At 46.2% G+C, this 13137-nt stretch overlaps 1 protein-coding gene across 1 annotated transcript in view; it reads right to left on the reverse strand.

The window, feature by feature from the left end:
- Positions 1-13137, reverse strand: part of LOC126162863 (anoctamin-10) — a 338775-nt gene that overhangs the window by 72906 nt on the left and 252732 nt on the right. The window contains exons 10-12 of the mRNA XM_049919640.1: positions 11603-11733; positions 11403-11492; positions 1418-1597 (exon numbers count right to left, since the gene is read on the reverse strand). Coding sequence (XP_049775597.1) covers positions 1418-1597; positions 11403-11492; positions 11603-11733 — 401 coding nt within the window. The remainder of the gene's footprint in view (positions 1-1417; positions 1598-11402; positions 11493-11602; positions 11734-13137) is intronic.

Here is a 13137-nt window from a genome sequence, read left to right on the forward strand (position 1 = left end):
TTCGAGTTTCTTCGAGATATATTACTTGGCAATGACACATAATGCAAAAGGTACTTTCGTTCTTACGTTTTGCACATAATGCATTTGTGAATATGCATGGTCAATGTCTAAACTTACCTGAGGTCAAATAAAACCTCACGATCTTCTGTGCCTAATGATGACGTTACAAACAGGCATTGAAGCAACGAAAAAACAATAATATAATAACAAAATTACGGTGAATTGTAGAGAGCAGAAGAAGTAAGAAATGGGAAACAACACGGAAAAAAGAAGGCAGCGTAGAGACAAGATGAAACGGTAGTGGAAAAATAATCATTGAAGAACGAAGAGGAACTGAAGCTGTTACGTGATATGAGTTGGTCAGTACGAAGATGAAGAGAGTCACAATAATGTGAAAACAGAGAACGTTTTGTGAAGCAGGCCGTAAGGCAACGGAGTACAGAGCTCCGAAGGGAACTATTATCTGTAGAAAAGGTTGGGTAGTGGAAGAAGGGCTAAGGCAATGGACGGAAAAAACTCGTGACAGAGGTTAAAAATGTATGGAATATTGAAGGGTGCTGGATATAACATTATTGTTGTTGTTGTTTTCAGTCCTGAGACTGGTTTGATGCAGCTCTCCATGCTACTCTATCCTGTGCAAGCTTCTTCATGTCCCAGTACTTTGTGCAACCTACATCCTTCTGAATCTGCTTAGTGTATGCATATCTTGGTGTCCCTCTACGATTTTTTCCCTCCACGCTGCCCTCCAATGCCAAACTAGTGATCCCTCGATACCTCAGAACATGTCCTACCAACCGATCCCTTCTTCTAGTCAAGTTGTGCCACAAACTTCTCCTCTCCCCAATCCTATTCAATACTTCCTCATTAGTTATGTGATCTACCGATCTAATCTTCAGCATTCTTCTGTAGCACCACATTGCGAAAGCTTCTATTCTCTTCTTGTCAAAAATATTTATCGTCCATGTTTCACTTCCATACATAGCTACGTTCCATACAAATACTTTCAGAAACGACTTCCTGACACTTAAATCTATACTCGATGTTAACAAATTTCTCTTCTTGAGAAACGCTTCCCTTGCCATTCTTTACTTCGACCACCATCAGTTATTTTGCTCCCCAAATAGCGAAACTCCTTTACTACTTTGGCTCATTTCCTAATCCAATTCCCTCAGCATCACCCGACTTAATTCGACTACATTCCATTATCCTCGTTTCGCTTTTGTTGATGTTTATCTTATATCCTCCTTTCAAGACACTGTCCTTTCCATATAACGTATGGAAACGAATACATTCAGTTACCGCCGCATGAATGACGGAAACGGCTTGACATCAGTGGAAAGACAGAAGGCAGTAAAAACAAGAGAACGTTTCTCGTGCGGGGCCTGGTCAGGCTGAGCCAGAGCTGGGAGAGGCGCACCTCGTAGGGCTCCATGAGGCCCTCCTCCCGCGCCTGCTGGACTCGCGGGTCGTCGGGCTCCAGCTCGGGCACGTCGTGCAGCATCTCACACACCGCCGCGAACTCCGACGCCGTCGCCGGCGCCACCTTCTTCATCGACTCCTTGGTCGCCAGCTCGTCGCCGTACAGCAAGCTCGATATCTGCAGAACAGCAACAGCCAGCTTCAGTGTCAGATGCAATGTTTCAGTCACGGTGAAGGACACGGCGACGCGCCGTTTAAAACTTTTAGAACACAGAACTGCGTTTTATAGCGGTTTAAAATTGAAAGGGACTACACGCGCCTCGTGCCACAACAACATTGTAAACTTCTACTAGAAGTCGTTAGGGACATTTTCTCTGATGTTTTGACATACACTACTGGCCGTTAAAATTGCTACACCAAGAAGAAATGCAGATGATAAAAGGGTATTGATTGGACAAATATATTATACCAGAACTGACATGTGTTTACATTTGCACGCAATTTGGGTGCATAGATCCTGAGAAATCAGTACCCAGAACAACCACCTCTGGCCATAATAAAGGCCTTGATACGCCTGGGCATTGAGTCAAACAGAGCTTGGATGGCGTGTACAGGCACAGCTGCCCATGCAGCTTCAACACGATACCACAGGTCATCAAGAGTAGTGACTGGCGCATTGTGACGAGCCAGTTGCTCGGCCACGATTGACCAGACGTTTTCAATTGGTGAGAGATCTGGAGAACGTGTTGACCAGGGCAGCAGCCCAACATTTTCTGTATCCAGAAAGGCCCGTACAGGATCTACAACGTGCGGTCGTCCATTATCCTACTGAAATGCAGGGTTTCTCAGGGATCGAATGAAGGGTAGAGCCACATCTGCAATGTAACGTCCACTGTTCAAAATTCCGTCAATGCGAACGAGAGTTTTTTTTTTTGTTTTTTTGTTTGGGGTTTAAGGGCGCTCAACTACTGAGGTCATTAGCGCCCAGTCACAATTGTTAGAACACATAGAATCTAGTAAAATTCAGGGGGGGGGGGGGACACCAGAAAGTTCTTACAAAGAGGCAGATAAAATAAGTGAAAGAGTTAGATGTCTTTGGACAATCCAGTCAAAGTAATGAAACGAAGAACACGAGCAGCTGCTCGAGCGTCATCCGCAAAAATATCCTGTAAAGTAGATGGCAGAGACAGGACAACACGAGATTGACTAAAACGGGGACACGACAATAAAACATGGCGCACTGTTAATGGATGACCACAAGGGCACTGCGGGCCTGGGTCACCGGAGAGCAGGTAGCGGTAGCTAAACCGGCAATGCCCAATCCGCAACCTGGTCAGAAGGACCTCTTCTCGCCGAGATGGTCGGGAGGAGGTTGTCCAAGCAGTTGGGAATGGTTTGACTGCCCGGAGCTTGTTTCCTTGAAGTGATGACCAAGAATCCCACCACAAGGACACAAGCCTCTTACAAACAACCCCACGAACGTCAGATGACGAGACACAATGGGAGGCTGGCCGAAGCAGGAGGACTGCAGCCTTGGCTGCAGCATCAGCAGCCTCATTCCCAGGCACTCCTACATGGCCGGGAACCCACAGAAAGCTGACAGGAGAGCCACTCTCAGCGAAAGAATGGAGGGACTGCTGGATCCGTTGCACCAAGGGATGGACCGGATATGGAGCTCCAAGGCTCTGAAGAGAACCGAGTGAATCAGAGCTAAGTACATACGATGAATGGCGGTGGCGTCAGGCATACTGAACGGCCTGATGGAGAGCAAAAAACTCGGCCGTAAAGCTGGAACAGTGGTCGAACAGCCGGTATTTAAAGGTGACGGCCCCGACAACAAAGGCACAGCCGACACCATCGTCAGTTTTGGAGCCATCAGTGTAAATGAAGGTATGACTGGCAAGTCGCGCACGAAGTTCGACAAACCGTGAGCAATACACTGCAGCCGGAGTACCCTCCTTCGGCAGCGAGCTGAGGTCGAGATAAATATGAACCGGAGCCTGGAGCCAAGGTGGTGTCGGGCTCTCACCCTCTCTGAAGGTGGTAGGGAGGGCAAAATCCAATTGTCGAAGCAGGCGACGAAAGCAGACTCCAGGGGGCAGCAGGGCAGACACATACAACCCATACTGACGGTCGAGAGAATCGGCGAAGGAGGACTGATAAGAGGGGTGGTCGGGCATTGACAACAGCCGGCAGGCATACCGACAAAGCAGTACGTCGCGCCGGTAGGTCAATGGTAATTCGGCAGCTTCAGCATAAAGACTCTCGACGGGACTAGTGTAGACTGCTCCGGTCGCAAGACGTAACCCCCTATGGTGGATGGAGTTGAGACGGCGTAAGATGGATGCCCGAGCAGACGAGTAGACGAGGCTCCCATAATCCAGATTTGATCGGACTATGGACCGATACAAGCGAAGCAGGACAGTGCGATCCGCTCCCCAAGATTAACCACTAAGAACTCTGAGGACATTAAGGGAACGTGTACAACGGGCAGCCAAATAAGAGACGTGCGGAGACCAAAGTTTCCTGTCCAGTGTGAGCCCTAGAAACTTAGTTGTTTCCACGAATGGGAGAACAACGGGACCGAGATGTAAGGATGGCGGAAGGAACGCTTTATATCGCCAAAAGTTGATGCAAACCGTCTTCTCTTCAGAGAACCAGAAGCCATTTGCCACACTCCATGAGTATAAGCTGTCTAGACAACGCTGAAGGCAGCGCTCCAGGAGGCATGTTCGCTGGGCACTGCAGTAGATCGCGAAGTCATCGACAAAAAGAGAGCCTGAGACATTAGGTGGAATGCAATCCATAATTGGATTGATCGCTATGGCAAAAAGGGCTACGCTCAAGACGAAGCCCTGAGGCACTCCGTTCTCCTGGAGAGAGACGTCGGACAATACGGAACCCACATGTACCCTAAACTTTCGATCTGTTAAAAAGGAATCAATAAAAAGGGGCAGGCGACCGTGTAGACCCCACCTGTGCATATTGCGAAGGATACCTCCTCTCCAACAGGTATCATAAGCCTTCTCCAAATCGAAGAACACGGCGACCGTTTGTCGCTTTCGCAAAATGTTGTTCATGATGAATGTCGACAAGGTCACAAGGTGGTCAACAGCGGAGCGGCGGCGACGAAAGACGCATTGAACATTGGTAAGTAGCCGTCGAGATTCAAGAATCCAAACTAACCGAGCGTTAACCATGCGCTCCATCACCTTACAGACACAGCTTGTAAGAGAAATGGGGCGGTAACTAGAAGGAAGGTGTCCATCCTTCCCTTGGTTTGGGTATAGGAACAACGACGGCGTCACGCCAATGCATGGGGACTTTACCTTCAGTCCAGACGCGATTGTAGGTACGAAGATGGAAGCTTTTCCCTGCCGGAGATAGGTGTGCCAGCATCTGAACGTGAATGGCATCTGGCAGAGGACCGGGACAGTGCAAGTGCACGTTCGAGTTTCCGCATAGTAAAGGGGGCATTATAATTTTCCAGATTCAGCGAGTGGAAGGAAGGTCGCCGAGCCTCTTCTGCCGCTTTCCTGGGAAGGAAGGCAGGGTGGTAATGGGCGGAGCTTGAAACCTCCGCGAAAAAGCGGCCGAAGGCTTTGGAGATATCCACAGGATCAACAAGGACCTCATTACCTGAAGTCAGGCCAGGTACCGAGGAGTAGGCCTTAATGCCCGACAGCCGGCGCAGGCCACCCCAGACGACAGAAGAGGGAGTAAAACTATTAAAGGAGCTGGTGAAAGAGGCCCAACAAGCTTTTTTGCTGTCTTTGATGATTCTACGGCATTGCGCCCTGAGTCGCTTGTATCCAATACAATTCGCCAACGTAGGATGGCGGCGAAAGTTGCGTAAAGCACGTCGTCGAGCACGGATAGCGTCTCGACAAGCCTCAAGAGTGGTAGAACAGATCGAGAGGTCCAAGTGGGAGTAGGTTTGAGTAGAGTCCGAGAGGAAAGTCGGGGCGCCAGTATTGAGGCAGACAAGATTGAGATGGTTGAAGACATCCGCCAAGAGGGAGCCTCTCTGACAGGATGCAGGAGAGCCCCAAAAGGGATGATGGGCATTGAAGTCGCCAAACAATAAAAACGGCGGAGGAAGCTGAATGATCAGGTGCATCATGTCAGCCCGACTAACAGCGGATGACGATGGAGTGTAGACGGTACAAACTGAAAAAGTAAAGGCAGAAAGAGTAATACGGACAACTATTGCTTGGAGTGGGGTGGTCAATGGGAGGGGATGGTAATAGACATCGTCCCGAACGAGCAACATGACCCCACCATGAGCTGGAATACCGTCCACAGGGGGGAGGTCAGACCTCTCCGAGGTATAGTGGGTAAAAGCAATATGGTCAGTTGGGTGCAACTTGGTTTCCTGGAGACCAAGGACGAGCGGACAGTGCAGGCGGAGGAGCAGTTTTAATTCCTCCCGATTAGATCGAATACCTCTTATGTTCCAATGTAACAAAGCCATCGCTAGTCAGAAAAGAGGGAACGAAACGGGTGAAGAGCTGGTCACCTCGACGGCCGCGGAGGGCCAGGTGTCGAGGGAACAACGCTACAACCGGCGGGAGGCGGATCCTGTTCCATCGAGTCGTCGCCAGCGGCGGCCGCTTTCCCGGGTTGCGTAGGAGGGGCATCATCATTCGCTGACGAGAGGCCAGCTGAGCGCCTGGCAGCAGAGCGTCCCGGCGAAACTGAGGACGGCTGGGAGCAGCGACTCACGGATGGAGAGTCAGACGAAACGCACCGGGGTGTAGAGGGGGAGACAGATTTCTTCTTGGAGGCCTTCTTGGAAGGCCGATGAGGCATGGGGATGGTGGGCTGGAACCCGAAGAAGGTCCTCACGCGCGGGGTCCGTTTTGGAACGCCGGACCTCTGAAGCTGGGGTCCAGAACGTTTCCTCGATGGACGCCTCAGAAGAGAATCGCTTCTCAGGCGGCGGAAAGGGAGGAGGAGGAAGGGTGGCCCCCGGGGCAGAGGGGGCAGGGGCCGCAAGGGAGGAGGATTGGGAAGGGAGGGATTTGGGAGGCGGAGGCATAGACCGCAGATGGGGTGAGGAGGTGGAGGAGGGATAGGATAGGGGTGTGGGTACTGTGGAAGGAGTGGACATGACAGAGGCAAACGAAGTTGTCAACGTCACGGGATGGAGGCGGTCATACTTCTTCCTGGCCTCAGAATAAGAGAGACGATCCAAAGTTTTGAATTTTTGAATCTTCTCCTCCTTCTGATGCGCGGGGCAGTCTAAAGATCTAGGCGAGTGGATGCCAGGAGAATTGACGCACCGAGGTGGTGGGGTGCATGTGTGTTCCTCACGAACAGGACGTCCGCAATCGCCACAAAGGGATTCAGCCTCACACCGTGACGACATGTGCCCAAAGCGCAGACACCAAAAGCAGCGCATAGGAGGCGGGACGTAAGGTTGCACATCGCACCGGTAGCACATCACCTTTACCTTCTCTGGGAGAACGTCCCCCTCGAAGGCGAGGATAAAGGCCCCGGTGTCGATGCGACGATCTTTGGGGCCGCACTGGACTCACCGGACGAAATGCACGCCTCGGCGCTCCAGGTTGGCCCTGAGCTCCTCATCAGATTGCAGCAGGAGGTCCCGATGAAAAATAACCCCCTGTGTCCTATTCAGTGCCAGATGCGGGACAATAGACACTGGGATGTCCCCTAGTCGGTCGCACGCCTGGAGCGCCGCCGACTGTGTGGCGGAGGCGGTCTTTATAAGAACGGACCCCGAACGCATTTTACTGAGAGCCTCGATTTCCCCGAAGATGTCCTCGATGTGCTGGACAAAGAACATGGGCTTGGAGGTGGTGAACGTCCCCCCATCGGTCCAAGAACAGACTAAATAGCGGGGGAAGTACTTCGCCCCAAGCCGGCAGGCCTGTCCTTCCTCCCAGGGAGTGGCCAAGGGGGAAAGGGCAGGAGAACCAGAACCAGAGACAGTACCTTTATTTTTAAAAGACTCGCCTGCAGAGCGACCCAAGCAAACGAGAGGTGACCAAGACGTGTAACCAACGACACCCCATACCAATACGCCAGGTGATACGCCAGTATTACAATGCTGTTCTAGTTTACGCGGGATACCAAGTAGTCCGAGGCATGGATGCGGATTTGAATTGAGGGAGGCATGCACGGGTACTCTGTGCAGTTCTGCAAAGGCACTGTGCATGGGAGGTCTATTAGCGCATCTGCCTAGTGGGCAGGAGGCTGGTGTTCGAGTCCAGGACTTTCTACAAATTTTCATTCGTCGCTTTATCAGGACCTCTATTTGTACATTCTGCGTGACCAAGTGTTTCTCTTTCTTTCACATCTTCGTGATGAGTACACTGCCTTTCACAAGAACAACAGCCGTGGTGCCACAGATGCAGTCACACGTTTCTGGTTTGGTGAACACTACCGCAGTTCGAATGACCTGCTATGGATCCAGGTGGTGATAGGTGGTCGTCGTCGTCGTCGTCGTCGTCGTCGTCTCCTCCTCCTCCTCCCCCTCCCCCCCCTTCCAGTTCCCACTCCAGTATCAATTTTGGTATTCTGGTTTTCTCCATTCGTCGTACACGCCCGTACCACTGTAATTTCTTCCTATCCATTACGTCATATATTCTTTCTTTTCTTCCATTCTCCTTATTATTTCGGTGTTCCTTATCTTTTCTTTCCTGGAGATTCTTGCCGATCTTCTCCAGAAGTCCGTCTCTAGAGCTTGTAATTTTTTAATGTGCTTCATGTTAATTGTCCAGGTCTCCGTTCCATACAGAACCACACTTTCTAAAATGGATTTGTATACTAATTTCTTAGTTCTGCTCATTACATTCCTGCTTCATAAGACTGAGTTAAGCATCCCAATGACCTTCCGTCCACTACTAATTCTTTTATTGATTTCTGACTGATTTTCAGTCCGGAACCGCGGGAATGCTACGGTCGCAGGTTCGAATCCTGCCTCGGGCATGGGTGTGTGTGATGTCCTTAGATTAGTTAGGTTTAAGTAGTTCTAAGTTCTAGGGGACTTATGACCTAAGATGTTGAGTCCCATAGTGCTCAGAGCCATTTGAACCATTTTTTTCTGACTGATTTTCCCTCGATTTCTAATATGGATCCAAATAACAGAAAGTGTTTATCTTTTTATTTTATTTCCTTCAATGTATAGCTCATCTGAATCATTATTCAAGTATTCTGTTTTTTGGTAATTAATCTTCAAACCCCAAGTTTTGTATGCTACTGCTAGTTGATTGCACATATAGTTAGCATCCTCTCCATCTTGTGCTACGGCTACTTGATCATCAGCAAACAATAAATGATGTAGGTAAACTCCATCTCTTATTTCTAATCCCATACTATTACATTTACGAGACTATGTTCTAAGACTAATATCTATATAGGTTTTAAATAATGATGGTGACATGGGACAGCCATGTAAAAGGCCTTTGCTTGCTCTAAATTTCTGTGAAAGTTTATTACCAACTTTCACTTGGCAAATTTTATCTTTTACATCTGTCGTATTATTTTAATCAAGGAAAGGTTTATGTTTGCCATAAGTAGTGCTCTCCAAAGTAATTTTCTTGGAACAGTATCATACCCTTTTTCTAGATCTATGAAAATTAATTCTATATTTGTTGATTTTCCCTATGTTTCTCCAAAATGTGTCGTAATGTAAAAATATAGTCTACACATGATCTCCCAGCCGTGAATCCACGTTGTTGTTCTTGGGTTCTCAAGTTTTTTTCCAGTTTGTTTTTAATTAATTTCGCAAAAATTCTCATTAATGTGTTTGTAACACAAATTCCTCGATAGTTTGAACGAATTTTGCGATCCCTTTTCTTAAATATTGTATTAATGTAACCTAGCTTCATCTCGTTGGGTATTGAATCTCCATGTATCATTTTGTTGAAGAGCTGTGTTATCAGTTTCACCATTTTGTCACCACCATATTTCAGACACTGCAGATTGATATTGTTTGGTCCTGGTGATTTACCATTCTTTCCTATTCTCAACGCCTGAAGTACTTCACTTTCTAAAAACTGGATCTCATCATCTTCATGTTCTTTTTCTTCCACTGTTCCTTCTTCTAGACATTCTCTATCCGTATTTAATAATTTTTGGAAATACTCTTCCCATTCCTTTTGTGTTATCAGTTGGAGATTGGTTTTGCTTTTTCTATCCTGTCGAAGCCCTTTTAATACTGACCATGCTTCCTTTGCTCTCCCAAATCCTAATTTGCTATTCACCTTGGCACATGTTCTTTCCCATGCTTCATTTTTTGCCATCCTTATTTTTTCCCATCACTTCATTCTTCTTTTCCTTGTATATTGATTTTTTTCTTCTTATTTATCATTCAATCACTGAAGGAACGCATTTAGTTTTTCTCTAACGAGGACCTCTATTTCCTCTGACCACCACTGTGCTGCACGGTTGTGGTTGCTATATTTTTTACTCAACACCTCTGTTGCTACGATTTTCACATTAGTTTGATATAGTCATATATTTACTCTGTACTTCCTTCAAATGATTCAACCAGTTTTCTTTCCAAACTGGCCGCAAACAGCGTTCTAATACTTTCGTCTTGTAGGCTCTCTATATTAAAAGGTAGTTTTTCATCTTTCTCAGTCTGGTTCGTTTTATTTATGTTACTTGTATCATTCCTTGCATTCTTCCATGGCCAGAAAGACTTCTTTTTACTAGATAGTGGTCTGATCCACACTGGGCTCCTCTATAAGATCTGACGTCTACTGCCTTGAAACTACTTGTTTGCCTAATGATAATATAATCTATTATAGAACTAAGTTCTTCAGTGTTCTGTTGCCAAGTATATTTATGAATGTCCTTATGTTTGAAAAATGTGTTGGTAATTTTTAGATCAAATTGTTCACAAATTGCGATAAATCGTTCCCCATTGTCATTATATTCGTCCTCTCCATGTTTTCCTACTATTCTACTTAACAATCAATATCCCCGCAATTGGTAAGTCTACGGGATCTAATAATCAACGAGCGATTTCAGCTCGTCGAAGTGAGGCTACCGACGGCTGGAGGTGCTGTCTTCTGGGGCCACTAACTTTTGGCCTGTGTGCTTATGAATACGCTAACAGTCCACATCCTAGGCAGTTTTGAATATCTGAAGTAGGTCCGAGATATTACTGAATGTGTTACAACCCCTCCAGATCTGAAACATGTTCATGTCCAGCAGTAAGAGGGGTGTATGGTGTGGCAGGTGGCAGTTGACGCTAAATAACGAAAAGTGTGAGGTGGTCCTCATGAGTTCCAAAAGAAATCCGTTGGAATTCTATTACTCGATAAATAGTACAATTCTCAAGGCTGTCAATTCAACTAAGTACCTGGGTGTTAAAATTACGAACAACTTCAGTTGGAAAGACCACATAGATAATATTGTGGGGAAGGCGAGCCAAAGGTTGCGTTTCATTGGCAGGACACTTAGAAGATGCAACAAATCCACTAAAGGGACAGCTTACACTACACTCGTTCATCCTCTTAGAATATTGCTGCGCGGTGTGGAATCCTTACCAGGTGGGATTGACGGAGGACATCGAAAGGGTCCAAAAAAAAAAGGGCAGCTCGTTTTGTATTATCACTTAATGGGGGAGAGAGTGTGGCAGATATGATACGCGAGTTGGGATGGAAGTCATTAAAGCAAAGACGTTTTTCGTCGCGGCGAGATCTATTTACAAAATTTCAGTCATCAACTTTCTCTTCCGAATGCGAAAATATTTTGTTGAGCCCAACCTACATAGGTAGGAATGATCATCAACATAAAATAAGAGAAATCAGAGCTCGAACAGAAAGGTTTAGGTGTTCGTTTTTCCCGCGCGCCGTTCGGGAGTGGAATGGTAGAGAGATAGTATGATTGTGGTTCGATGAACCCTCTGCCAAGCACTTAAATGTGAATTGCAGAGTAATCATGTAGATGTAGGCGTGAAAATCTCTTACTGGGCAAATTATAATTCTGAGACTTAGGCACCTTACCTTGCTGCCCCCGTACTTCATGATAAGCGGCAGGAAACACTCCTGGAAGTGGTTTATTGTCTGTAGGATGATCAACATCACAGCGACTTGCTGCAAAAGATAGGAAAGTTCGTCAACTGTCGCGTTTTTTAGTAAAAAGATTATTCAATATTTTAGTAGTGAACCAAAGTATGTGGACGCGTACCAAATTCGTTACTTACGTATTTGAGTAAATCCATATCTTGAATGTAGTAGGCGATATAGAAGAGAGACATGAAGTTGTTAACAAACTCGAAAAGCACTAATTTAGTAACACGATGCCTCTCAAATTGGGACTGCGTGCGGTGGTTTTCTGAAAAAGGAAAAAAAAATACAAGACGTGAGCACCTGATTAGTGCCATCAAATTACAATTTCTTGTTGAATAATTGCGTATTTCCGAATGATTAGCATTTCTGTAAAGGCAGCGCTGCTATTGGTGTTACTCTCACACTGAGTATCGGTAAAAGAAGAATGTTTTTAACACAGTAACTTAATTTTTGTATTTGAGTGGCTTTCGACTTTTTTTTTTTTTTTGGATGTTACGACTAAATTAATAAAATATACACCAGTTGCGAGCCTGCGAGCTCAAAACAGAAATAGGACATGATAAATTATTTGCTACATGCTTCAAACGAGAAAGACAGCAAAATAATCCATAACCACTTTCTCGCCCACGTCAGTACTAATCTTGTTCTCATTAAATGTAAGCAGGTATTGTCAACCATAGAAACTCAGGAAACCATATCCCTACTGTAGTATTTGGTATACAGCAAGTATAATTTACGTCACGACAAAACAGAAGACCAGTTGTGTAACTGAATAAATGCATTTTCGTTTTACCGGATGCATTTCGCCTTAATTTTTTGCGGCATCCTCAGTAACAGTGGGTGTCGGTGGTGTGTATGTGTGTGCTTGTTATACTGCTCGAGAAGCTATTTTCTGCTTACTCTTCTACAATTTGTCGTCAGCACAGTGCAGCGCAAAACACACACACACACACACACACACACACACACACACACACACACACACACACACACACCTTTCCACCATAATGTGCTTGTCTCTAAAACAAACACATATGGAAAAATTAAAATTCCTTTTTTCCGGTTACATACAGTAGTTCAGTTGTACACATAAGTAGTGAAAACTTAAAAATCAACATGATATTAACAGGAAAACCAACTTATCTGTGCCATACCTACTTAATTGTTCAAAACCGGATAAATACTGTACTGGGTTCGTAGGGGAGTGGGAGCTAATGCTCGAACGTGACACGAGAATGTTCACAATGAAGATGGAAACGAATACGCGTCCAGAGACGAGCATACATAGGCAAATGTGACTGAAGTGGCAGTACGCCATCCAGAGTTAACGTTCGAGATTTTCACCAGTACAATGTACGTTCAGCATAGCACAGGATTGAGAGAGGGCGTTTGGATGCCGCCAGTGACTGCAGCGAAAGCGTCTATAGCCGACGTTAACTCGCATTCCCACACGCACCACGTCTAGGCAGACTTCGTGCGGGGTAGCCACTCGTAAAGTCACACCAAGTATACTTTGTTCATCATCATAAGAATAAACCTGACGTAAACAAACAAAAACGCAGTGACTGATCAGCAGTCGCGCAGCACACGTACATTGGCGGTGTTATACTCTAGGAAGTAGGTACTACTTACATATTAAATATCTTATTACAGTAGAGTCTCGATAGTT

The sequence above is a fragment of the Schistocerca cancellata genome, chromosome 2, assembly GCF_023864275.1.
Source record: "Schistocerca cancellata isolate TAMUIC-IGC-003103 chromosome 2, iqSchCanc2.1, whole genome shotgun sequence".
Classification (NCBI taxonomy): Eukaryota; Metazoa; Arthropoda; class Insecta; order Orthoptera; family Acrididae; genus Schistocerca; species Schistocerca cancellata.